The sequence below is a fragment of the Populus alba genome, chromosome 9 (assembly GCF_005239225.2).
Source record: "Populus alba chromosome 9, ASM523922v2, whole genome shotgun sequence".
Taxonomy (NCBI): Eukaryota; Viridiplantae; Streptophyta; class Magnoliopsida; order Malpighiales; family Salicaceae; genus Populus; species Populus alba.
In genome coordinates, this window is record NC_133292.1 from 8454767 (window position 1) to 8481491 (window position 26725).

At 32.2% G+C, this 26725-nt stretch overlaps 2 protein-coding genes across 6 annotated transcripts; both read left to right on the forward strand.

Annotated features, from left to right (window-relative positions):
- Window positions 1–8247: 8247 nt before the first annotated feature.
- On the forward strand, window positions 8248–10895 carry LOC118059155 (transcription factor bHLH113). 4 transcript variants are annotated; one of them, XM_073411551.1, is made up of 5 exons: window positions 8248–8964; window positions 9042–9173; window positions 9288–9353; window positions 9495–9596; window positions 9853–10016. In XM_073411551.1, the coding sequence occupies exons 1-5, from the start codon at window positions 8623–8625 to the stop codon at window positions 9868–9870; spliced, it is 660 nt and encodes a 219-aa protein (XP_073267652.1). In that variant the 5' UTR covers window positions 8248–8622; the 3' UTR covers window positions 9871–10016. The 4 variants fall into 4 exon arrangements, with proteins under 4 accessions (XP_073267652.1, XP_073267653.1, XP_073267651.1 ...); XM_073411552.1 differs by having other exon boundaries at window positions 8249–8964; window positions 9498–9596; XM_073411550.1 differs by having other exon boundaries at window positions 8250–8964; window positions 9849–10895.
- A 1890-nt stretch (window positions 10896–12785) lies between these two features.
- LOC118059154 (DNA repair protein REV1) lies at window positions 12786–21725 on the forward strand. Of its 2 annotated transcripts, XM_035072001.2 has the most exons (12): window positions 12786–13078; window positions 13341–13485; window positions 13565–13680; window positions 13770–13846; window positions 14514–15001; window positions 15913–16056; window positions 16321–18437; window positions 18943–19003; window positions 19581–19769; window positions 20639–20746; window positions 20846–21191; window positions 21317–21725. In XM_035072001.2, the coding sequence occupies exons 1-9, from the start codon at window positions 12891–12893 to the stop codon at window positions 19620–19622; spliced, it is 3378 nt and encodes a 1125-aa protein (XP_034927892.1). In that variant the 5' UTR covers window positions 12786–12890; the 3' UTR covers window positions 19623–19769; window positions 20639–20746; window positions 20846–21191; window positions 21317–21725. The 2 variants fall into 2 exon arrangements, with proteins under 2 accessions (XP_034927892.1, XP_034927890.1); XM_035071999.2 differs by having other exon boundaries at window positions 20846–21725.
- The last annotated feature ends 5000 nt before the right edge of the window (window positions 21726–26725 follow it).

The following is a 26725-nucleotide window of genomic DNA, read 5'->3' on the forward strand; positions in this document are numbered from 1 at the left end:
CTGGTTCTACATTAAACTGACATTAATTCTCATCTACATTTCATGGATTTCTAGTTGGTTTTTGCCCCCTTTCTGTCCGAGGTTATATTTTTAACCTTTCAATTGTATTACTCGGGGGTTAATTTTTAATTCCCTTAATAATCCTTCCTCTCTACTATTCGACACCACACGATGTTAACAATTATTCTTGTAAATATAATTCTATTGATTCAATATCGACCACGTTCATAGGATTTGTTGGTCAGATCATGTTAGCTCCATTTGTCTGTTAGGAACTAAACTGCGTGCATGTTTTAGAAATTCACAAACTGGATTTATTATAATCACGTGCAATGATCCTTACGGGTTTTTAATTAGTGAAAACCCCTCTAAAAACCCGACATGAAATTTCCAACCTTCGAAACCAAAATGGTGATGCTTTTCTTCTCGGAAGAAGTTAAGTAAATTAACCATGGCTCAACTACCGTTAGACGGACGGTGGGGCAGCCTTGCCCTCTCGGTTAAAATTTAAAGTTGTTTTTTTATTTAAAAAAATATTTTTAATATCAATATATATCAAATCAATTTTAAAAAAATATCAATACCAGAAATAACTAAATATCGAACCATGTAACTAAACATGGAGACCAGGCACCTTGACGAGGGCCAGCGAGGTGTGGAAAGGCTCGTCATGCAACGAAGGAATTGTCGGGAAGTGATTGGCTGTCAGACTCCTCGAAGCTCTAGTTTATAGCCAGGTCTGTTTCCAAGTGTCTCTTTCGGTAGACATAATTGCCACGTGCCCTTCATGTGTCTGCGGTTTCGAAGTTGCCAGCTATCAGCAGCTCAGGAGAGTGGAAACTGTACCAGCAGCGGCCGAATACTTGACTTGTGGGCCGCGGTGGGATCTTTCACGTGCTGTCTGCTGCAAGACGCGTTTATATTTACCGTTATAACAACATCAAACAAGCTATAACTGCTCCATCGTTGTTTTTGTTAAAAACTTGTTACCTTATCAATCGTCACCGGCTGTAACAATTGTTTTTTTAGAATACGTTTACTTATTTGTTATAATCGATTGAGTTTTGTAATTAAAACAAATTGCATGCATTTTCAACATAAATTTCTAGTATTAAAACAATTAATTATGGATCGAAAACTTTGTGTATTTAATTGAATAAATAGATAGGGTAATAAATATTAAAAAAATGTTAAGTTAATGAAATATTAAGTTAGAAAATTGAGAGATATGTACGGTTAAAATATATAATCTTGCATTGTGAGGGATTATTTAAATTTTTTATTTAATTATATGATAATTAAATTTATTTTTATAAAAAATAATAATAATATTTTAAATCATGATAAAGGAAAATAATTTTACATTATAATTGTTCCTTGTTAGTGTAATTTTTAAAAAAATATATATAGCTTCCCACTATTCATTTAAAAAACGTAGAAGCAATTAGAATAAATAAATAAATAAACTATTTGAAATTCAAGGTTTAAGAGATCTTCAGTCCGACCCGACTTTATTTAGAAGAAGAAAAGGTGTATCATGCGAGATGCAAAATTCTACAAATTGGATTTTCTTAACCCATAATCAATGGAATTAAAAATAAAAAGAAATAGTTAAAATATTAACAGTGATTGGAGAAGAAAAATATAAAATTATCTTGGTGCGAGAAATAAAAAAGAAAGGGTGAAAATAAATGAATATATATAATTGAGAGGTTAAATATTACACTAGATACCTGAATTTTAAAAAAAAATATTTTAACGCCATTTTTTTGTTTCGCTTTCCTTTGAAATGTCCCCCTTCTTTCCTGTTTTTTCACCGGAAGTTCTTAAATTTTACAGAAATAAATTTCAAGGCGTTTACATCCATACCAACACACAAACAACAAGGTAAAAACGCGATCTGATGATTCAATAGATTAAAAAAAAAAAAAAAAAAAGAGCAGGAGACATTATTTCTTTGAAAAATAACACAGCTACAAGAAAGTTTTAAGGGAATCATACAACTGAAAAGGTTACGGAGAAATAGTAAAGCTTAACAAAATCGTTGTTTATAATCATGTTTATAAAGGGACCTGCTATTTTTCAATCACTGTTAAAAATTATGTTTTTAATATAAATTATGATTCAGGATCATGGTTTAATACAACCATGATTTTTAAAATCACGGTTACAATGAGTTTACAATTCTTCTACTTTATCAATGTTCGTCACTCCTGCATAAAAAAAAACTTGATAACAAAAAAAAAAAAAAAAAAACTATAACAAAACCAGCCTTCAATCACTTAGCCTCGCTAAAACACCATAATCATCTTCATTTTATCTCCACGGGTAATCATCTTCATCTTGTTTTCACAATTCTTTCTACTGTTTTTTTTTGCAAATCATCAGCTCAAGCTTCCATTTACAGCCTCCCACCGCTACAACCACTGCAACATGATCGTTGAAGTGTCGCGGTTGATCTACATGTTTTATCGATGATGATAAACTTGTTTATTGTTATATTTTTTTTTTTTTATTTGAGATATGATGTATTATATTTAACATGTTAAAAGAGATAATTCGTCAAAGTAATGTTGTTTCAAATAACAAGACCATTTAAATAAGTAAAAAAGTTGTGATATTAATGAAATCGGCTCATCCACTTATTGTTATACGAGAAATGGATAGGCTTTAATGTACTATTATTTTGTGTTGTTGTTTTTTTAATTAAAAGTTATTTTTATTATTATTATTTTAGCTAATTATCATATTAATTTTAATGTTGTCCTGCATTTTATGTATTTTCATACTTGTTTTAAATAAATATATTTTAAAAAATTTTAATTAATAAGTGGATACTATAAATAACTTGTTTAAAATTTCGATAATTCACAATTAAAACAAACACATTTTATTTTGTTTTGTTATTGTCATTATCAATTATCTTTATAATTAATAAATAAAAATAATGTCTAAAAATAACATTGGATAAATTTATAATTATAATTAACAAATAAAAATTATGTTAAATTATTGCACTCTTAGCTATGAGTTTAATAATTTATGATTTTACTGAGAAGTCGTTGTGGTTTAGATTTTGTTTTATATAAAATTTAGGTTAAGTTATTCATATTAAAATCCGTGTATTAAAAAAAACCATTATTGTACTTAACAGTTGTTTAATATAAATACTAATTACAGCAATAATTGTTTAAAACAATCGCTAATAAATTTTTATTAGCGATCTATTAATAAAACTGTAATTTTTTACTTAGCGGATGAGTTTAATCCCAGTATCTATGTAATAAATTGTGCTAGTGCGGTAAAAGTTCCCATAAGGAAAGGGAAGGAAGGGGGGCAGGACAACGATGCATGAACGAAGCGCGTGCGACTTCAACACGTTCGTCTTCTTATAGCTCTCCATCACAAATGAAGTCGTCATCCGTGCATCACCTGATCTGGACTGCTCGTGATAAGATGGAAATGTACGATCTGTGGTTCTCCTGCGCGGCTGATCTTTCTTGAGAAACAGCTCGTGGGCCCATTTCTTAAGCTAGTTTTGGAACTTAATGAAAGCTGAATGCTTAACCCCCACGCGCCCTCTCTTTAGTATCTCCCACGCCCATCAAAGGTCAATCAGCTCCAAATTTAACTGGCATTTTCAGTGGAGTCTCACGAATGTTATCCTCGTCTTTTTTCCATGGCCTCTGTAGTGTCGCTCAAATTCAATGCTATAGGATGATTTTTAAACACGAGCTTATAGATAATTTTGTATTGTTTGGGAATATGGTGCAAGTTATTTTTAAAAAATTTAAATATTTTTTTGTATTTTTTAAAATTATTTTGATATTCTATATTAAAAATAATTTTTTTATTTTAATATATTTTTAAATAAAAAATACTTTTATTAACACCAGTACACCGCAATACCAAACAATTGACCACAAGATACACAAACTCTATTTTGGCTTTGACTATTAGCAAATCTTGATCAAAAATTCACACGCTAGAGTAGATTCTTTTCTGGTTTTGCTTCAAATGGCATCGGGAGGTTTTTGTTTTCAGTCATTCCTCGAATTCCAATTCGCAGCAATAGTATGAATAATTAATTAGTGTTTTATTTATTTATTTTAATGATCAAAATACTTTTGATCAAACTCTTTTAAGTTAATATTAAAACTGATTAAATGATACTGTGCATCTTTTTCCAGCCCTCGCAGCTTAATTTATTTACATGTTAAAAGCTTATTTGGTAATGTGGTTGCGATTATAGTTGCTTTTTAATTAATTTTTTGTTTTAAAATGCATGTTAATAATATTTTTAAATTTTTTTTTTTAATATTAGCAATTAAAATAATTTGAAAACACTAGAAACATATTAATTTGAATTTAATAAAAAAATAAAATAAAAATTTTTTTTTTCAAAAGTACTTTTAAAACGTAGAAACAAACAGGCTTGATACCATTAGCATTAGCTTCAATTTATACGTTATAATTCATTTTTATTTTTATTTGTATTTTATTGTATGATCATTATCTCTAGATGTACTAACATCAATATTATAAAATAAAAAATAAATTCATTGTTGTAGAAAAAATTGAAATAACAACAAAAAATGGAATTTAAATTTTTATATATTTGATTTTTATTTTTTAAAAATATTATGTTTATATTGTAAATTTTATTTATTTTGCATATGATCCGTGTATGTCGATGGCAAGGAGTAAAAGATATTAAAAAACAAGAGAAATTGAAAAAAATATTCGGTTATCTACATTTTAACAATGAAAATAATTGATTTTTATGTTAATAAATTTATATTAATAACGGAGTTTTATAAAGGTAGTTGGATTTTTTTTTTTCTTTTTCATCCTAGCTTAGCCTGATCTCTTTTATATCTCTCCTTTCTTTTTTAATTCAAATTAACAATGAATAAAATTATTAAAATTTTATTTTATTTTAATTGTTTCCGGAAGAGATTATAGTTTGTATAATAATATTGAAACTTACCCTGTGAATTACTATATATGATCTAAAATGCAAAATCTATAAAAATATGCTAATGGGTATTAATTGAGAATAAAATAGATATTTTTACAGGAAAAAAAATAAATAGATAAGGAAATGGAGTTTTGATTAGAGATGTATATTTTTTATTCTTTTCTATTCTAAATTTCTAATAAATGAGATTTTCATGGATATTTATTTCAAAGGATCTCGGCTTTTCATTTTAAAAAGCACGTTGCTAATAAAAAAAAAACGAATTTGTAAAAAAAATCATCAACAGGAGAATGAAAGTTCACATAATAAAATAAACTTCATTTCAAAGTTTAAATCGCTTGTCTTCCATGTACAGCTGTCTATTTTTATTTTAACATAATTAGATAAAATTTTATTTTAAAAACTGCTGGATAAAAATACCAGCTACATTCCATTTTAACTTGAAATAGATTATTCACTGATGAATACTATTTTTCTCGTACTTATTCTGAATTATAATTTGCAACGATAATGTCAGTAACAAAGCTATTTAACAGTTGAGTCAGATCCGAAACTTTTGTATACTAAAACAAGTGACATTCTTTACGGAGCTTAACACTTCATGTCAATAGCAACAAGGCTCTTTTTTGTTTTTAACCCAAACTCTCTTTTTTTTTTCAAACTTTTTTTTTGTTTTTTTCTAATCCCGTCCTTATTTTTTAATAATTATATAGATAATTTTTAAATTTATCAAGTCAATTAACTTATATTAAAATAACCTTCATATAATTTAATTTTAAACTCAAGTTAAGTAAGAAATTTAAATTGAGATTTTTCCTTTGATTTTTTTTTAATTTCATATTTATATTTTTTTATCTGTGAGATGAGTTATCTTGAACCAACCAGAAAACTGAGTCATATTATGGATAGTTTTTCACGCGATTTATTTTTAACCCTGAAGCTAGACAATAAGTTGATTCAATATATTTTTTTATTGTTAATTCCATCATTTTTCTTCTCAATTCCTTTGCTGTATTCTTTTTAGTGGTTGGGGCGAATTATTTCTGGACTAATCAAGTTGATTGGTCATGTCAATATAACTTTGATTTAAAACTTATTTGGTGCAAGAAGTTAAATTAAAAGATTTTAAATATTTATTTTTCTGGTCATGTCAATCTTCACATGGTTTGATTTTAAATTTATATCAAACAAGAAGTTAAATTAAAAAATTTCAAGATTTTTTTTTTTTTAATAATTATTCACAAACTGTATTTTTTTTAATAATGTTGAGTAAATTTTTTTGTCCTGTACAATAAAATTTTAATCCAAGGTGTAACACAAGACAATAAAGTAGCAAGTAACTATTTACAAGACGAATGCTTGGATGAAGGATAGGTGTTTACTGTTTAGTCTCATATCAATCGAGTAGAACACGTAATGCTGGTCCATCAGATTTTTAAAAAATCATTTCCAGGTAGCAAATGTTCAATGATGCCATGATTATAAGAGCGAAATAATTCACAAGCTTTTAAGGATTGCCACTCAATCTATAATTTTAATGCTCTTCAACTTGCGCAATAATTCATTAATTAGTTAATAACACTGCATGCTAAAAAAATATTATTTTAATATAAAAAATATTTTAAAAAATAATCACAGCCACATTTTAGAGTGTATTTGGTATTACTGTAGCTGTTGTGGTTGTGATTTGAAAAAAATTATTTTATAAAAAATACTTTTAACCGAGTTTGGTTTGAAAAAATAAGTATTTGGTTAAAACTGTGATTGAAATTGAAGTTGAATAAAAAGTAGTTTAATGTGTTTGGTTAAGAATGCTTTTGAAATTAAAGTTATAAAATAATTTTAAAATATATATATATATATATATTAATATTGATGGTTTTTAATTTAAATGTTGTAGATTTAACTATTGCTATTATTTCATGAAATAAATAATACTTTATATGAAATTTTTTTTATTATTTCATTAAACCATCTACAATTCCATTACATATAAAATTTATCCGACAATAATTACAATTTCTATAATTTTTTGAGTGTGCAATAAAATTAGATAAAATATTATCAAGAATAAAATTGATTTGATATTACAGTGCGAGTGAATTTAATTCACTCTACACTAGTTTTTCGGGAAAAAAAATATTGTTTACATAACAATGCAAGTAAATTTAATTTACTCTAAACTATTTTTTTTTTTAAAAAAAAAAGTGTACACAAAATAAACATATTGATAAAAAAAAAAAACTGCTCACGTGAACAATGCAATTCACTTGCACTGCGCAAACAATGTAAAGTGATTGCACTGTACACGTAAACTCTCAATTTTAAAAAGCAGCTAGGAGCTGCTACGCAAAATTCACGTTCAAAATGTGAATTGTTATGGGACCCATCAAAATTAAATTATGTTTTTGATGTAACCAAACATGATGTTTGATGTGATTGTTTCAAACGCAAAAACAACCACGCAAACAAACAGACTCTTAAACTATCTTAAAAAGCATATGATTAACTTTGACAGGGCGCGGAATCGTGAACAAGTGTATACAGTAATGAAATGCTTTGTAAAAGTACATATTAATAAAAAAAAACATTTAAATATTTGTTAAGATTTATTTTTATTTTAAATATTATTTTATTAAAATCATAAAAATTTTTAAATTACCAATTTAATATTTTTAAATAAAAAATTATTTAAAAATTCTTTAATTCAGGGTGCGTTTATTTTACACATGTTTTTGTGTTTGCGATGCAAAAAACACATAAAAATATTTGTTAATTGTAAAAATTACGTTTTATATTGTGAAACAACTAAAAAATGAGTTTGAAACACAGTTTTTGTGAAGCAGTTTTTACATACTTTTGTAACTGAGTTTTGTAAATACTATTTGTTTTTACGTTTCAATAACGTTTTTGAAAAAAATTGATATTTTTTTTATTTTTTTATTTTAAATTAATATTTTTTAGTGTTCTAGATTATTTTAATGTGTTGATATCAAAAATAATTTTTTAAAAATAAAAATATATTATTTTAATGTATTTTCAAATAAAAAACACTCTGAAAAACAATTACAACTACACAATTATCAAATATTTTATACATATTTTTTTGTTATATATAAATCTCAATTATAATTTTTATTAAATATGTTTCTAAATCCATCTAATTATATTTTTTTAAAATTATAACTATAAAAATAAATTATAAACACAAAAACTACTTATAAAACAATAGATCTCTGATAGTACGTGAAAATACGTCGAGTCCAGCCAGTTTCGTTCTAACCAGCACCAGTCGGTGCATGGTCGTGACTAGTCTGGTGTCCGAGCCAAGCAATGAAAGAAAGAAAGAAAGAAAGAAAGCTAACAGGGTTTTAACCAAACCGAATGCTTTGAAGGACTAAACCACGGTTTTCTCGGGCCAGGCGTGGTTGACTGAAACACTCCGAAACCCAAAGCCAGTATTGGAAATATCCCAGGCCCCCACAAACTTCACTCCCATGCTACGCAACATACAGTGGTCACTTCACTCTCTCTAAGGTAACGGCTGCTACCCCTGTCCTGACCACACCACCACACTCACACAAACAAAGAACGCCATTTGTTACACACTGTATTCTTCGTGATTCTAGGCCTTGTTTTAGATGTCTGGGAGTGAGAGTTTTCTTGAGGGGAGCCATCTTGTAGCAGAGGGCAATCCTCCTAGTTTATCTGAACTGCTCTTCTCTAACGATGACGATGGAGTGGGTGCTGGTGATGATATGGCTCATGCCTCACGTTTCTCTTCCGCTGTAAAGTCTCCCAGAATGCTTTGTTTCGGGGGGTATACCCATCAGAATGAAAGTGAAACTGTGATGTTTAGTGAAGCAACAAAGACTACCCTTCAAATCTCTGGAGTCACATGCAGTACTGACTCATCTTCAGCTTCTTCTGGTAACAACTGCAACGGTACTGTTAACGCAATCAGTACCGTCTCCAAATCAAATGTTAGTATCTGGTTGAAATTTGCTTATTTTGCTTTTGGATTTTTCTGGTCTTGTCTTTATACTTGCTAGTTTTGCAGAGAAAAAGAAATGGGTCAAGCCAAGAAGTAACAGCGAAGAGTACTAACACCATAGCCAAAACTAATTTGCATAGCCAGAGAACCAGCAAAAAGACCAAAACTGAGAATCCCAGGTCAACCGGAAATGCTAAGGTTACGGTTTATAGATTTTTCTTAATTTCTAGGATATACCTGCATGCACGCTGCATATAATTCTTTAATTTTGACGAAAGTGCACTGATCGGCTTAATTTCCTTATGCTGACAGGTGAAGAGAGAGAAGGTGGGAGACAGAATCACTTCATTACAACAGCTTGTATCTCCCTTTGGCAAGGTCCGAACTGCACAATTAAGTTATTTTTCTATATTTAATTTGGTCAGGATTGTTTTCTGTATAGTTCAAAGAGTTTTTTTATGATGAAAATTGGCTTTGGCTTCATGCTAAGTAAAGATGTCATTGGGAATTGAAATTTAGCAGACAGACACAGCTTCAGTGCTCCATGAAGCGATGGGATACATCAGGTTTCTGCAAGATCAGGTTAAGGTCCTGTGCTCTCCTTACCTGCAAAATCTACCTGTAAGTACCAAAGTACAATCATATTTTGTCCTTTTTTACCTCTCTTAAAACATCTATATGAATCCACATCTTAGCATCTGGATCCACCTTAAGTAGGTCCCACTTACTCTTGACTAGACCACACGGATCAAGTGAAAATTTTGACCACGGTGAAACAAATTTGCCTTTGCGGTAGAGAGTCAGACTGCTATTAGTATTGATATTGACATGGCCTCTGGTTAATTTTATTTTACTATGGTAAAACCATGCTAGGAAGGCAGAGAGATTGGAGTAAAGGAGCCAATAAAGAATCTGAGCAGCAGGGGGCTGTGTCTTGTCCCAGTGGACTGCACCGTTCACCTGTCAAGCAGCAATGGTGCTGATTTCTGGTCACCTGCTACTACTGAAAAAAACCACCCACCATTCTCATCAAGTAAACAGTGAATCTATTGTAATAGTTAATTCTCTGCCTAGTTTTGAGAGCCAGGTAGCTCAAGGTGGAAAAAGGTCAAAAAGAGCAAACGGACATGGTAGTAAAAATACCATAGGACTCGTGCATGGTGGAGAAGAACCAAGCGTCGGGTGCAAGGGGGTTCTCTGCCTATTTTTTATGTAAACCAGGTGAGACTTTTGGGAAGGTACTGGAAGAGGTGGAGAAGGGAAGAGGGAGGATGCTTCTCTCCTTGTTTTGGGGTGGCAGCCTCTTTGGCATAGTTAGCTTTCTAACATGGATCACACCTGTAAATGTTCCCGGCATTACTGATATCAATGCCATTTTTCGGTAAGAAGGGTTGGTTGCAAGTCTAATCGTTTCTTTTACCTGGAGTATTTACCTTTTAAGGTACAGAGGTGCCAAAATCAGTCAAGGAAGCGCTTGTTTAAAAACTGTTTTTTATTTAAAATATATTAATTTTTTTTTTATGTTAGCCTATTAAACCGATTAAGAAATATTAAAAAAGTTTTCAATTTGATTTTTTAAAATTAAATATATTTTTAAAAAGCATCTAAAATGAATGTTATCTCAATTCAATGTGTTATTTGATACTGTGATCTATGATATTTTTTAGTTTAAAAATATATATAAATGTTTTTCTCCCATATATTTTTTCCTTAAGGACTCTCATTAAGCACTCAAAAGCATTTTCAAATGTATCCTTGAAAATTAACTTGGGATTCTTACCAGGGGTATGAGGTTCTAACCCTCAGGTCGAAGTTTTTATGAAACTAATACGTGTTAAAAAGAATATTTGACAAACTTGCATAGTTTAAAAATATTTGGAGAAAAAATAAAATAAATCTTGTCTGTACAGCTGGGAACCATGCAAAAGACCGTGTTGTTTGTATTAATGATGCAATTGACATGTAGATAGTGTTTTTAAAAGAATTTTTAACTTGAAAATATATTTAAATAGTTATTTTTATTTAAATATTATTTTTGATATTAGCATCAAAATATAAAAAAAAAATATTAAGCTAATTTTTTTTTTTAAAAAAAGTAAACAGTTTCTTAAGTGTTTTTGCCAATGGTTGGATGAACTCATCTTAAGCTTAATGTGCATGAAATGATATGATTATTGGCAAATGGCAAGCAATTGATCTAGCCAAATGGGAAATATTATGAGAAAGGGAATCCGTCGAAAAATTCTAGCTAGACATCTGTGATCGAGGAGGCATGGCCAGGTTATCTCGTACATGATATAATATTGACACCCTCTCTGCAAATAAATCCTTTCGAATGCCATTGCAGGGCAACCATCTAAGAAATCAATGCAGCCTGAGAGCCTGCTTTTCGTGCTAAAATACATGTCAATGATGTTTTTTTATTTTTTAAAAATTATTTTTGACATCAGCATATCAAAACGATCCAAAAAATACAAACCGAACTCAATTTTAACAAAAAAAAAAAATCAAATTTGAGCAAAACGCAGCCCGAAACATGCTCTGAGAGGGCAAGTGTTTCACTCTTGGTAAGAACTGCAACTGTTCATAAGAGAAGCTACTACATGAAGGGTCTCTTGATATCCTATTCATAAAGGGAGAGGAGATGAGTAGGTTTTCAAATGGTGACTTGTCTCTTTGATGTGGATTAATATTTGACCAACATATTATTCTACTTTCAATTTTTTTTACAATATTAATTTATCTCATTAATTTAATTCCTTTTCACATTATTTTTTTTAAGTTTGTTTGATACTGTGATATCAATTACTTTTTAATTTTTTTTGATAAAAAATATATTAAATAATATTTTTTATTTTATAAAATTTATTTTTGATATCAATAACTTAAAATAACTTAAAAATACAAAAAAAGATAATTTAAAATAAAAAAATATATATTTTAAATATTTTTAAAATACAAAAATAAACTTTTAGTCTTAAATTTTTTTTTTGGTTAAAAACACAAGACATGGGATGGTAATTATGCCGTCACTTTTTCATTTTTCGTCACAAAAAGCCTGCATTTTTTTGTTAAAAAAACGAGATTATATTTCAAACAAATAGAATTGAACTCAATTTAGTTGTGGTTCAAAATATTATTCAAAGTATTTTTTATTTTAAAATATATTAAAATATTAATATATCAAAATAATAATAAAATGCACAAAAACATTAATTTAATATTTATTGAAGATACATACTTTTACAAAACATCAAAAAACTAAAGTCACCGAACTTCTCGACAGTTATTCTTAATCAGGTGAAATACTAAATATACACTCTTTCCTTTACCAGCCCGGATTCATATTTTCGAACCGTTTGATTTCAGATTCACCGGTCATTAACATCACATTAGAAAAAATATATTAAATGATTAAAATTAAAGATTAAGTATCAATTTGTAGACCGGTGGTGGTGTTTTAAGTTCTTAACGTCCGGAGCCTACGCAGGTCAACGTCATACTTTTCAAAACTCTGATAGCGGTGATTTCTTAAGAATAAAATCATACAATACGAGTGCAAATATAGTGGTTTTAAAAAATCAATCCCCATTGATAAGGAAAAAAAAAAAAAGAGAGGGAAAAACACCGATCCCCTCACCCAGCCCAGGCCTGGTCCGATTTTAGAGAATATTTAAAAAACTACTAGTCTGGTAAAAAAAAAACTCATGCCGGACCGTGATCCTAGTCTGCCTAACCCATGGGCCAAGCGGCCAGTATATCCTGAATATAAAATCAGGACTTCACTTTTGCCGTTTGTTTTAAAATTTAGAACACACGAACAACAGAGAGTCAAAAAGCTTCTTCCGCACTCCATTTGGATTCTCTCTATATATCTATCACACCTAAAGAAAAAAAAGTAAAAACGGAAAGAAAATGAGTTTTGATTCTTCGCGATCCTCCTCTGCCAATTCAAGTCGAAAATCAAAGAGAGGCTTGAATAATTCGAATTCTTCAAATAATAAAAATAGCAAGCAAAAAACCCTCGGCATGGGTTGGGGTGCTAACTCTCTCTCCTCCTCTCGCTCCTCTTTTCGTAGCTCTCCTTTCTCCAATTTCGGCAGGTCCTCTCTCTCTCTCTCTATATATATTATATATTTTTTAAAATAATTTTCAAGTTTTCTATGATAATTTTATTTTTCTGTAGAACTTGGAATTTCACAAGAAATGAACATGTTGCTTTACGTTCTTTTTAATGTGCTGCTTAATAATTTCTTAAAAAATACCTTAATTCAGATTTAATGGAACGTAATTTGTGAATAATGTTTTGTTGATTGTGTATTTGTGCTATAATTGTAATGTTTGAAAAAATAAAATTGGGTGCAGTTATATGGTAGAGAAGAATAGGAAGCTTCAACACCAGTTTGAAGCAGAGGCTTCCACTTCTCACCATTCTGGTTCGAGTTCCGGGAAGCTGATTTTTCAAGGAGTCTCTATTTTTATTGATGGTTTCACAATTCCTTCGAACCAGGTTAATTTTTCATACATTTCGTTTTAATCTGCGATTCCTTACTGTTTGAATTTGTGTTTGATATTTACACCTGCTTCAGGAACTGCGAGCTTACATGTTGAAGTATGGTGGGCGATTTGCGAATTACTTTTCTAGGCATCAAGTTACGCATATAATCTGTAGCAGTCTTCCCGATAGTAAAATCAAGAACCTGAGGTTCACACTGTTATTGGTTTTATTTTCTGAAACCAATAAACATGGAATTGGAATTAATTTTTCTTTTCATTGCTGGTAATCCAATGCAGGTCATTTAGTGGTGGGCTCCCAGTGGTCAAACCTGCATGGATTTTGGATTCTATTGCTGCTAACAAACTTTTGAGTTGTAAGTTGCCTGTTTTCTTGATCTTGACTTGTTATTATAGATGGCATAGTTCTTCGATGGAGAGTAGAAATAAGCAATAAGAGAACTTACCAAATCTAATTTTCTAAAGAGAAATGTATTAGATAAAGGACTAGAGGATTTTTAAGTGTAAGTGGTAACCATGTTGAGGTTGCATTCTCCTTGTTTTCTCTATCAATGCTTAAAAAAGCAGCGTTGGCTTTGTTAGAAAAAATTGCAGGGGTGGGGGCAGTCAGGAAAGTTTTTTTTTTTTTTTTTAATTTATTAAAAGAATTGAAATAGGTGAATGAGTTTTCCTTCTTTTGAAAGAGGAGTTTGACTGTTACTTGGCAATGGGTCACCTTCTTGTTTTTGCTGAAATATTGTCCACCTACATGTATTGACATTAACTTGTTAATACTCAGCAAGTCAATAACAGACATATCTTGATCAAAACCTAAAGATTAATCTGTGAGAGGCCTTGATAATGATTGAAATGTAAATTCTTTTGGCAAAAGGGTATAACTAATAAAGTTTCAAATTTGATGAGCCATTGCCCTGAGTGGGCCTGAGGGGATTCTGCCCTCTCACTTTCTCTGATGTTTGAGGAGTTAAAAGTATGTTAAATTCATACATCTTGACTCCATGAAATTTATTGTTTTGTCGCTAGGGATTCCTTACCAGCTCAACCAGCTTGCTAATAACCAACCAAAATTATCAGCCTTCTTTACCCTGAAAAGTAACCCAGTCCCAGAGAATGTTTTGACTGATGAAGTTTGTCAAGTGAACCTGGATCCAATTTTGAAGGGTGGCACCACAAAGGATGCATATATTTCCGAAGTGGATGAACCCGTGAGATTTGCCGAGCAAGCCAGCAAACTACTTGATGATCCTAATCATCAACTCAAGGAGCTAAATAGCAGTAGTGGAAAATCTGCAGAAGTAAAGATGGCAGAATTTGGTAGTAGTGATGCAGAATATGGAAACAGTGTAAACAACAAGCATCAATCTGGTCCAGATCAATTTTCTTCTTCAGTTAGTGGCTATTGCTTACACAATCAAAGTTTGGATGGATCACTGAGTTCAGAACCTAGTGGGCCTTCAAATCGACGTCATTCAACTCTTGGGGATCCCAATTTTGTGGAAAATTACTTTAAGGTACTGGATTAGAATACTGACTGTGCATTATTGAATAAGAAGATTGCTGCCACCCTGCACTTCTTCTCTACTGTTTTTATCTCCTTTAATTTCTATTCTTTTAAACCATGTGCATGAATGATTACCTAGAACTTGATCTGGTCCTCATAAAATTGTATATACTTATTCTGGTATTTCTTTGTGTTTGTTATCTTGATGCCTTATCGATGTTTGATTTTTTGGGAATTGCAGATCTATATGTTTCTCTCATCAAGCTTAATATGATTTTCTTTCTTCTAACAAAAAGGTTTGTTTTGTCAGGCTATGCCAAAAGGTCATGGTAATACAGGCCTATGTGTATGCTGAGCAGAAATATTTATTGTTGAGGCATTTGGTTGATACTTTCTTTGACTTTCCCAGTACTTGAGCCTTTCCCTGAAAGATCAGAGTTAAAATACTCAAAATTTTCAGCCACCAAACTGAAAATGACTAGTAGCTAGTTGGGTGTTACTGACCAATGATGCAATCGTTTTCTCAGTTCTCACAAGCCTGCTATATCAGAATTTTTGTTATAAGTCTGCCTTTTAGATTTTTGTTACTAATGAGTACTGACATGGCATCCATCACTTTATAACTTTATTCTTCTCAATCTGTTCCTCTCTACAGTATCCATCCTATGTGTTTGTGGATTGCGCATTTAATTCTGTTTATTAGGAAAGTAAATTTATTATAGTAGATTCATATGCTTGTAGAATCCACAAGTGCTTCTACTTAAGGACATTGAATGCATAATTTTCTTGATGAGTCATTTTTGTCATGTGATCACTCTCTTGACATCTTGTGAATTTTCCATTCCTCAATGTGTTGATAGTTTAGGGTACTCCCATGGTGCCTTCTTTGGTGACATGCTGACCAAACTTTGGTTCTTGCAGAGTTCAAGGCTGCACTTCATAGGAACCTGGAGAAGTCGGTACCGTAAGCGTTTTCCTAGCTCATCAAGTGAGTTTAAGTGCAGAAGCTCAGATCTCAACACCTCTGATAATTCTTACAAGTCAACTATTATCCATGTTGACATGGTATTGTTTTTGAACATACTCCTGCTTGTGTCTTCTTTCCTTGTGAATTAGTTAAGGTGCTCATGCAGCTGGCATGAATTGTCCAATAGTTCCATCTTATCACCATTTTCAATTTTAGCATATAAGCACTGTTGATTTAGTAGTAGTATGAGATTCAGAACTGTAAAAATAGTTGGACTTGGATGTCATTTAGATATTTTTTTTGTCTTCCCATATTTCTTCATTTTGTTTTCTTGATGGTCACTGGCTTTATATGCTGCACAGGACTGCTTTTTTGTTTCTGTAGTCATCCGAAATCATCCAGAGTTACATGATAAGCCTGTAGCAGTATGCCATTCTGACAACCCAAAAGGAACAGCTGAAATTTCATCAGCAAACTACCCTGCCCGAAACTATGGAGTTAAGGCTGGGATTTTTGTTAGAGATGCCAAAGCCCTTTGTCCGCAACTTGTCATTTTCCCTTACAATTTCAAAGCTTATGAAGAAGTAGCTGATCAGCTTTACAACATCTTGCATAAGCACTGCCACAAAGTGCAGGCCGTAAGCTGTGATGAAGCATTTTTAGACATCACGGAAAAAGATATGGGAGATCCTGAGCTTTTAGCTTCAACAATAAGGAAAGAGATTTTTGACACTACAGGATGCACTGCAAGTGCTGGGATAGCTGGGAATATGCTCATGGCTCGACTTGCCACTAGAAGTGCTAAACCCAATGGTCAATGCCATATCCCTTCTGTAAGTGTGGATGAGTATCTACACAAACTTCCAATTAAGGCACTTCCAGGAATAGGGCACGTTTTGGAGGAGAAGTTGAAGAAGCAAAATGTTTGGACTTGTGGACAATTACGCCTGATATCCAAGGAATCTCTTCAAAAGGATTTTGGACTGAAAACTGGAGAAATGTTGTGGAACTATAGTAGAGGAGTTGATAATAGACTGGTTGGTAACATTCAGGAAAGCAAGACTGTAGGTGCTGAAGTCAACTGGGGTGTCCGGTTCAAGGATCTGCAAGACAGTCAATGTTTCCTATTAAATCTATGCAAGGAGGTTTCGTTCCGTTTGCAAGGATGTAGATTGCAAGGGCGCACATTTACCCTTAAGATAAAGAAGAGAAGAAAAGATGCCGATGAACCTGCTAAATATATGGGCTGCGGGGACTGTGAGAATCTGAGCCACTCCATGACAGTTCCTAATGCTACTGATGATGTTGAAGTTCTTCAAAGGATAACAAAGCAGCTCTTTGGGTCTTTCTGCTTGGATGTCAAGGACATTCGGGGTGTTGGCTTGCAAGTTTCCAAGCTTGAAAATGCAGACCCTTCTAAACAAGTGCTTGAAAGAAACTATTTGAGGTCATGGCTCACCTCTTCCTCAGCAACTACTGAAAAAGAGTGTAGCATCAACAGTATGGACAAAGAGAGGGCTAGGATAGATTCTGAGGTGAAGAACATGATTGGAACTTCAGGCCAATTATTTCCTGACCAGACTGGGTTTTCTGCTCAAGTGGACAACAATTCATCAAGTGGTATTTCAGTTCCACCACCTTTATCTCATCTTGATATGGGAGTTGTCAAGAGTCTTCCAGCAGAACTTTTTTCTGAGTTAAATGAAATTTATGGAGGGAAGTTAACAGATTTCATTGCTAAAAGCAGTGTTGCAAGTGAAAACACCAACAGTTATCCTAGCACCCCTTCAGCTGAAGGGCAAGAGCTTGCAGTTGACGGTGGCAAGGGACCTCTTGCATCTGATATGATTCCCCTTGACTTCATAATGGTGGAAAATAGGGCAAAACAGCATATGATTGAGGAAGCACAAGCAGCACCTTCTGGGGCTGGATTGCAGAATGAGGCCATTTGCTCTGTAAGCACTAACAATACTGATTTAATGCCTTTATCTCTAAGTCAAGTGGATGTATCAGTGTTACAACAATTGCCAGAAGAATTGAGAGGTGACATACTTGGACAGCTTCCTGCGCACAGAAAACAAGAGTTGACTTCAAATGCTGGATCACACCCTCTTTCAGAAAATCCTGAGGGATTTTTGATTATTAAAATCACTGAGAATCAATCAAATTCCATTGCCTCTGTTTTGAATACTAATCTTTGGATGGGGAGCCCCCCACGGTGGGTTGATAAGTTCACAGTCAGCAGCTGCTTGATATTAAAGACTTTGGCAGAGTTGTATTACAAACTGGGATCAACTGGAAGTCTATCTCCTATACTGCAACGCATGATTTCTGAATGTCTATATCCTTTGGATGAAAATAGTGATGCTTGTGTTGAGGAAGCTACATATGATTTGTGTGAGCTTTTCAAGCAATATGTTAAACTAAAGATAAAGCTAGACCTCGAAGAAATTTATGTTTGTTTCTGTCTTCTTAGAAGGTATGTGCATGTATCTGATTGGTCTCTTTTTGTGTCTCTCTGTCTCATGTGTGCATGTGCGTGTGCACATATGCACCTGTAGTTCTTGCTTCTCTCCAGTTCCTGTCTTTTGCAAGTTATTGTTGCTAGAGTAGGTGCAACTAGTTCTTACCTCTGCAAGTTGGGTTTGGTAAGATTGATTATAAAGAAACGGTAGTGGTAATGCACAATTAAGCATTGCATTTTGTTACCACCTTTTGTAGTTGGTCTATCATATTGAAATAGTCTTGTATGTAAATTTCTCTGTTTCTCGTGTTTAATTTTGATTTTGTTGCTGATGTTAAGTGTGGCTTGTTTTATGATGGCTAATTATGTTTGCAATATTGGGCTTCATGAATGATGATGCCATTTTATTTCTGGTCTTAATAAGCTATACTACTGCTGAATTCATGCTCTTTATTTATATGGCAAATTCTTATTCAAATCTTTGATGTGTTTCGCTAATGAAACTTCAATCTTGCCTCAGGTTGACGACCAAGTCGAAATTCCTCCTACAAGTATACAATATTGTCTTTCCTTACCTTCAGGTTAGCACACCCACTTTTTTATTGATTCTGTTGTAGATGTTTTGCATTTATCGTGGAAGCAATTTTATTGTGGTTATATAATGATGCATACAGTTTCTCTATAAAACTCATATTTGAGATGTGTATGAATAATTTATATGACAGTTGGTTAGAAGATTTGCTATGATTTAACAATGCTTTGTGGTTCCACCAAGTTGTATATTTGATTTTATAATACCCTATCAGGACCTGTTGCCACATTGAAAGTAATTATTGCATGTTCTTGTGCTGATTGTCATTTATCTCAAGTGTTTTTGTTTGCTTTTTTCATGCACAATAAGAATTTAATCCTTTTGTGCTAATATTGTGTCCTAGCATCTCTCTTCATTTGTTCCATTGGATACTATTGCTTGCTGAGGATTTTGCACTTTAGGAAGTTGAACTTGTAGCTTTAATTTTACTTTGAGGTCTTCATTTGTTCTTCCCTTCTTCCACTTTGTTTTGACGCCTTTTGACTTATGAGCCTCTTTTCTTTTATTTTACTTTTAATCCACAATTGGAATTCTGACTTCCTGTTCCTGTGACCTCAATCTTCTAGGCATCTGTTGGAGAAAATTATGGAGGAGGTTTGCATATTTAAATGATTTATTACAGCCTTTCTGAAAGGACTTCATAGCTCCACCCATTTCCTACACGATGTAAAGTGAAGCAATTCATGGGGAAGAGTTATCAACCATTTACTTTGCTATCCCAATTTGGGGTCTCACAGTGTTAACCAACCCTAATGGTAAGATCAAATCTGATAGTTAGTAGCTTGGATTATATATTGCTGATTTTCTTAGGATCCATGGATCTCTGCTTTGAAGTTTTAGCAATCCAAGTTTCTAGCATTTACATCTAAACTGCTATTATTTCTTCTTAAATTTGTTCTTACTCCAAACATCTGGATGAATGAATTTCTTGGATTTTTGTCTCACTACGCCTTTCTATTGATGATCACAACAGGCTAATCCATACAAATGCCTTTCTATTTAAACCCCGATTCAACTATAGGGTGTTTTGCTTGAAACCCTTTCAGTTAGATTCTGTCCATTTTCCATTATATAATATGAGTGGCATGTGTTTTTCTATAAAATATAAAAATCACGACTAGAAGAAATCAATTGTTTTATGTTTTTTCTTGGTGTTTTGAGGATAACACGTGACTTGAACATGGTATTTTTAATGGCTAGAATGGACACTTTCACAAAAAAGCTTTAATATAGGGGGTGTTTGCACAGCTTAGCTAACCACAACATTATTGTGATTTCCATGGCTGTGCCATAAGCTTTATCTTTGTGAAAGTGTCTGCATGATTAGTCTCTCCCAGCATGCCAGACCATCTTAATTAGTTGAGTACCGTATGCCTTCTCATTAATTAATATTTCATTCAATGATGGTCTGATTTCTTAACCTTTCACTGGATTTTAATATGAAGCTTTGCTGATCTCATGCCTTTTAATGATTTCATGAATTCATATTTGATAGCTGTGAGCCTGCGAGTTGATTGTCATAAGCTCCAAAATCTGATCGCTCCATCTTGCTGTCATGAAGAATGACTGTTAACAACTAGTTTAGCACAGATTTGCTAACCATGGTTTTGGCTTCTCATCTCAGGTTCCCAGAGATGATTGAACTTCTGATCTGTCATCTTTGAATGGAGTTGCACGTGTGCTCTTGGCTTGAGACTCGTTACCAATCTTGCAGGTGATTCACCGAGTGAAAGTATATCCTGAATCACTGTTACTATTTATAATGCATTCAAATAAAAATTCATGTGTTCTGGAAGGTTTTGATTTTCATCCCTTTTTTGGCCAATTGCAGCTATATGTGGTTTTGGAATGCTGTAGGCATTTAAGCCTTCTAAGATTGGTATTATTGCTCCAGGCCTGAGTATTCATAGCTTATTGGGCACGCCTGATGTTGATATGAACGATCATTTCTGTAACCAACCTGAAGAACTTGAGGCTGTGTTTATGAAAGGTTGACCCAGAACTTTGGGGAAACTATCCAAACTGAGTGGAATGGGTCATAACAGGGCTTACACATCCCATCATTGTGCTACAATTGGATCATTGGTGCTGCACTTGGAGCATTTCATTTTCATAACCACCCTTGTGCAGTTTCTGCTGGCCCATGAGCATTGTCTTGGAAACACCTCAGTTTGAAGGTAGCCATTTTCTTCCTGGTGTGAATCCTCAGATAGATTTCCTCGATTTATAGAAAATCCAGCTGATAATATACTAAATCCTTACGAATTGCTAAGCACAGTGGGGTCTTCAATTCATGTTTCAGAAATAGTTTTAGCGATTGAAGGAACAGATCAATAGACATGTGCATCATCACAGTGTATCAGTTCAATCCATTGAAGTGCAAAGGATGTTACAAAGTCGCCCTGTTGAGCTAGATGGGTTTAATGCAGCACCGATAATGAATCGTCTTCTTGATGGTATGGTGCTACAGTTAAAAAATCTGCATTGTTGATGGTTGGTGACTATTTATGCTGCATCAAAGCTACCAGCATTCGAGTTCTTATTCATGTTCCTTCATCCTGAATGAAATCTAACCGGAACCGTCATTACCGCTGCGACATAGAGATGGTAACAACATTTTCACTAGCATCATAGTTAACCATCAGCATTAACATTCAGTCCTTGTTTGTTTGTATTAAAGTGGTTTTCTAAAACAATTTAGACGCTTTCTGACCGTTCGGTCGGTGAATAGAATGTGTCGTCATTAAAATGTGTTGCGAAAACACAATTTAAAGAGGGTTTTGTGGTTTCCTCTTTTAAACTCGGGAAAACACTTTCCCATTTTGCTCGGTGCATATTATCACTATTTAAACTATTTTGAAGTTTATTGTTCATCAATGTTTGTTCTTTTTTAATTTGCAATATTAATTATAAATAAATAATGATTAAGATATACTTCATTCGAGTTATGGAATATTTATATTTAGATATTGGTTTGAGGTTTGGGAAGCACTTTTCATTCTGTAGGTTACATGTCAGCTTTTGCAATTGATTTTTCAAAGTTTTTCAACTCATTTTTTCATTGCACAACCAAATATAATAAAACAATTCATTTTCCCAGTTTATTTTCCATTGAATAAATGAGGCCTAAAAAACTAATAACTAAAAAATTTACTATTTTAGAAAGTTTAATAGCTCTAAAATGTAGTATTTCGAGTTCATTTTTTTCTACCACATGACCAAACATCAGAAAAAAGATTTCTAATTTATTTTATAATCAAACATCATACAATAATTTGTTTTTATTGAAAATTACTTTTCTTGAAACTCATTTTTAAAAGAAATTAGGCTAACAAAAAGTCCTTGATAATTATATTGTTAGTACTTATTAGACAAGATGCACACGTGTAGGGTTTGAGTGTACTAAATAGGATGATCTAGTAAAAAAAACTAAAGTTCAATAAAAAAGAGTTGAGGGGAAAAAAAAATGAAAAAAAGATAAATAAAGAAAATGATAAGAATATAACAATTAAAATAATGACAAAAAATAAATTAAAAAAACATATGTAATAAAATAAAAAGGGAAAAAATTGCAATAATCAAGAAAAGAAAAGTATAAAGCACAAAAATAAAGTAATTAAAAGTAAAGGGACCAAACTGGATAATAAAATGAAATTGAATAAATTAAAATTCACAAGATTAAATTAAAAAAATCCAAACTTTAAAAAGATTTAAAAGCAGAATAAACAGTAATTAAAGAAGAAGGATCAAAATTAATAATATTACAAACCGGAGGACAATTAATTTTTTAAAAGTTCAAATGCAATTTTCTAGAAAATAAGAGAGAAAAAAGAGAATAAAAAAAAAACTTCTATCGCAGCCCAGCCGACCCTCCTCTTTGAGGATGACGAGCCGCTCTTAATGCTGCAGCAGAAGCAAGATTTTAGTTGATGTTTTGGATCTCATGCACCACTTGAATAACATGGAGGCCATCATGCGTTGATAAGTGATAATTTTTTTTAATAATATTTTTAAACCTAAAATTACATGATAGAAGAGCCCCTCACTTAAGAATTAATTTTTTTTGTGTTTCAAAGGACAATAATATTTATATTGTAGCAAAAAAAAATAATAATTCACATGTTATTTTGCCTCCATTCAAATATGCAATATGAATATATTTCATGGAAAAGATATATTTATTTAATTGTATGCTTAGTCAGTTTTTTAAGCAAATGCAAAATCATATTTACATTGCTTCAACCCACAATAAACTGTGTTTTGTTTTGGTGAAATGTAAAAATTTAGTTTTTTTTTAAATAAATTTGAAGTTAACTATTAGTCACTGATATTTCCTTAAATAGATTACTCTCTCCTTTCTATTATCACGTCCACGAGATCATCACTTTTGCAATTCATTTCTTACCCCCTACATCTTGGTAGGGAGGGGGAGGCGATGAATTATGATTTTTCAATCCCACGAAAAGTGGCATCCTTTTCCTTTTCTCCAAAGATATGAGATATGGTCGAATTTAAAATCTTTAAAATGTCGTTTTGTAGCAATGAGGACCGTGGACTGAAGACCAGAAAGTATTGCTAACAACCCAGAAATGTATGAAACCATTACCAAACACAACAGTTCCCTCCACGGAAAGAATGGAGAATTGACCCTTTCAACAGGTTGATTCTCATGTGTATGTTGCTGGCACGTGCTTTGAAATAGGAGATCAACCCCTGTCATGTGACTGGACAGCCTATCAAGCTGGGCATTCATACAGGTCGACTTACTGCGGGTTCTTTCCTTCATCTCCCCATAATTCAACTTGCTGATTTTTAGGCCATTGTATACAGTCAAGATTGTAATTTAGTCAGTTAGTTGAACTTGAATTGTATTTGTTTTAAAAATTTTTCTAGTTTTCTTTTCCCGCAAGAAAAATATTCTCCGATTTCCTCTCCCAAGTGGGCAAATATTACAATCGTTCTCGTGTGTTAGGCTCGAATTTACTGTAGGAGAAAAACATGAAACTTAAAGCATTGGAGATGAAATCTCTGTAGAAAGTCTCGTTGATGTTGTTGTCAGCCAAGCAACGTAATGCTGGGTTCTCTAGCTAAACTAGATCACGTCCTCTTCATTTGAAGGTCAGATCAACATGTTCTATCACATAATTTATCTACTTTAAAGTTGTTAGTTAGTGATCTTTTCCTTGTTGCAGTATATCGGGGCTACGAGTTTGGCGGCATGTAAAACAGTAACTTCTAATTAATCTCTACCCGGCCATTCAGGCCCCGCCATATGCCTAGTTGATTGCGGCATAGTGGATACAGAATAGGAAACTACAGAGAAAGTCTGCTACGCCCTACTCAATCTATGAGATTTAGACGAGTGAAAAGAATTCGGGTTTGTTCAACTGACAGTAGTAATGGGAAAAGGACACAAGGCATTTGGGACTCAATGGGAGTAGGTTGGAGTTGGGGGGCCTGAGGAAAGGGGACGAGCCCTTGCCTTTTTGTTAGGTGAAAAAAACACTAGTATAAGATCAAAAAGGAGAGTTTTGTATCCTTATCGATTCTTGCCTGAAAAATTGACTCGGCTCGTATCCTACCTCAATATTCTCAACATGTCAACAGTCAAATTGTAGATTTCACATTTGAAGCACCAAATTCAAACGCACGCATGAGCTACACAACAGCGTTAACCGTGAGTCAAATTGTAAAAACATAAACACTCTGTCTCTCCCTCCTAATATATAAACAACGATCCTCTCTTCTCACTTTTCATCACATTAGATAGCAATAAACAACTTCACCCCTACCTAACGCTAAGCCAGAGAGAGATCTAGAGAGAGAAAATGAGGTGCAGTTCATTTATACTAGCTTTCAATGCTCTTTCTATATTGATCTTCTTCCTCTTGCTGTCGTACACCATGCACGTTGAGGGTAGGCCTGTTACACAAGGACACTCTTTTGAATGGGAGAAGGGTGTTACACTTAATATAAGGCAAGCTCGTTCGGGGCCAAGCAATCGCGGACGTGGTCACTGATATTTGCGAACCAGTATTCTGGTGCTTAATCATTTGTTTTGTCTCTTGATCGTATTCTTCTTACAATTTTTTGCGTTCTTCTCATAGAAGCAGACATATATACAGATAGTCTGAATCAAACAAGGAAACTCTATGATGCATATGCAGTTAAGAATGTCGGGGAGACTCTCTCCTCGTACAACATGGTTATTCCTTCTCTAGATCTCTTTTGTGACTTAGATATTCGAATGCAATTTGTAAATGAATCTGTTGTTCAATGATTCATGCCATTCTCTGCTTGATTTGGGAATTGCACAAAATAAAGTTTTGTCTTCTTGTTGTTCATATATAATGGTGTACTCCGTTTTTCATTTTATTTTATAATATTAATAATAATTATATTAATGTATTTTTGCAAAAGAATAAATCTAGCCTGATTTTATCCATCATATAAACCTGAGATGTTTGGATTATTAAAGAATAATATAAATTATATCTGGAGATCTTATTTAACAGCTTAAATTATTGGATTGAGATGGTTATTTGAGATTATTTTAGAACCTTAATGACTAAGCGGTCACATGTTTGAATCTCACCATTTCTATTTATGTAATAAAAATTAAGCACAAGTTAGTGTGGGCCTGTGCAAGTTTCAAGATCAGAGGGTTTTCACTTGAGGGAATGTGTTAGATAATAATATAAATCATATTCTAAAACCTCATCTAACAGCTTAAACTATTAGATTAAGATAATTTACTTATATTTAACATCATTTTTAAAGCTGAATATTACATTTCTTTTAAAAAATTAAAATTTGAGGTACATGTGCACTTTTATTTATTTTTTATAAAGTTAATCTAACAATGTATTTTGAAAATTATATATATCCCGATCCTTGGTTAATGATACGATGAATTTGTGTTTCATTTTTTTTTTTCGTTTCTCATCTTCAAGGTCCTGTATTTATGTGCTTCTTCTGATCTATCTACCCTGTCCTAAACATCTTCATGCTTTCTCTCGCTCTATCTCTAGCTAGCCAAACAAACCTTCATCAAAATAGCAGTAAGAACATCTCCAACTGGAGAGGCAAATGAAAAGACAAAATTAAAAAGATATCCTTTTAGCTTTTATTTTCTTAATTAAGCATTCCAACCCAGCAGCCAACTGGGAAGACAAAATAGCTCTTTAAGTTGAGAGGAGCTATTTTTACATGTTACTGTAGAAATAGCAAAAAAAAAGTAACTTTGCCAATGGCTATTTTTATAGCCATTGGTCAACAATATTTTTTTTTTCTTTAAAAACAAGGAAATAAACTTGTTCTTGTTTTAAATTTTTTCAAAGCATGATTTTTTTTTAAAAAAAATTGAAAATCAAAATTTAAAATATTAATGGTTTTTTCAAAGTTTGAATTTAAATTTACTTTTAAAAAATTAAATTTTTAACAGTAACATATAAAATTGAAAATTAAAAATATTCATATAAATAAATTTTAAGTTTAATTTTAAATTATATCTTTTAACTTTCATATTATTTCATTAAATTTTATATTATTTTTATAAATTACTCATATTAATTATATAATTAATTACATCATAATTATATTATATATAAAATATCTAAATTAGTTACATAATTATATAAAAATAAATTTAACATGAAATATATTAAAATATAAATGGCTTTTCTAAATAGCTTTTTACCATTGGAATGCA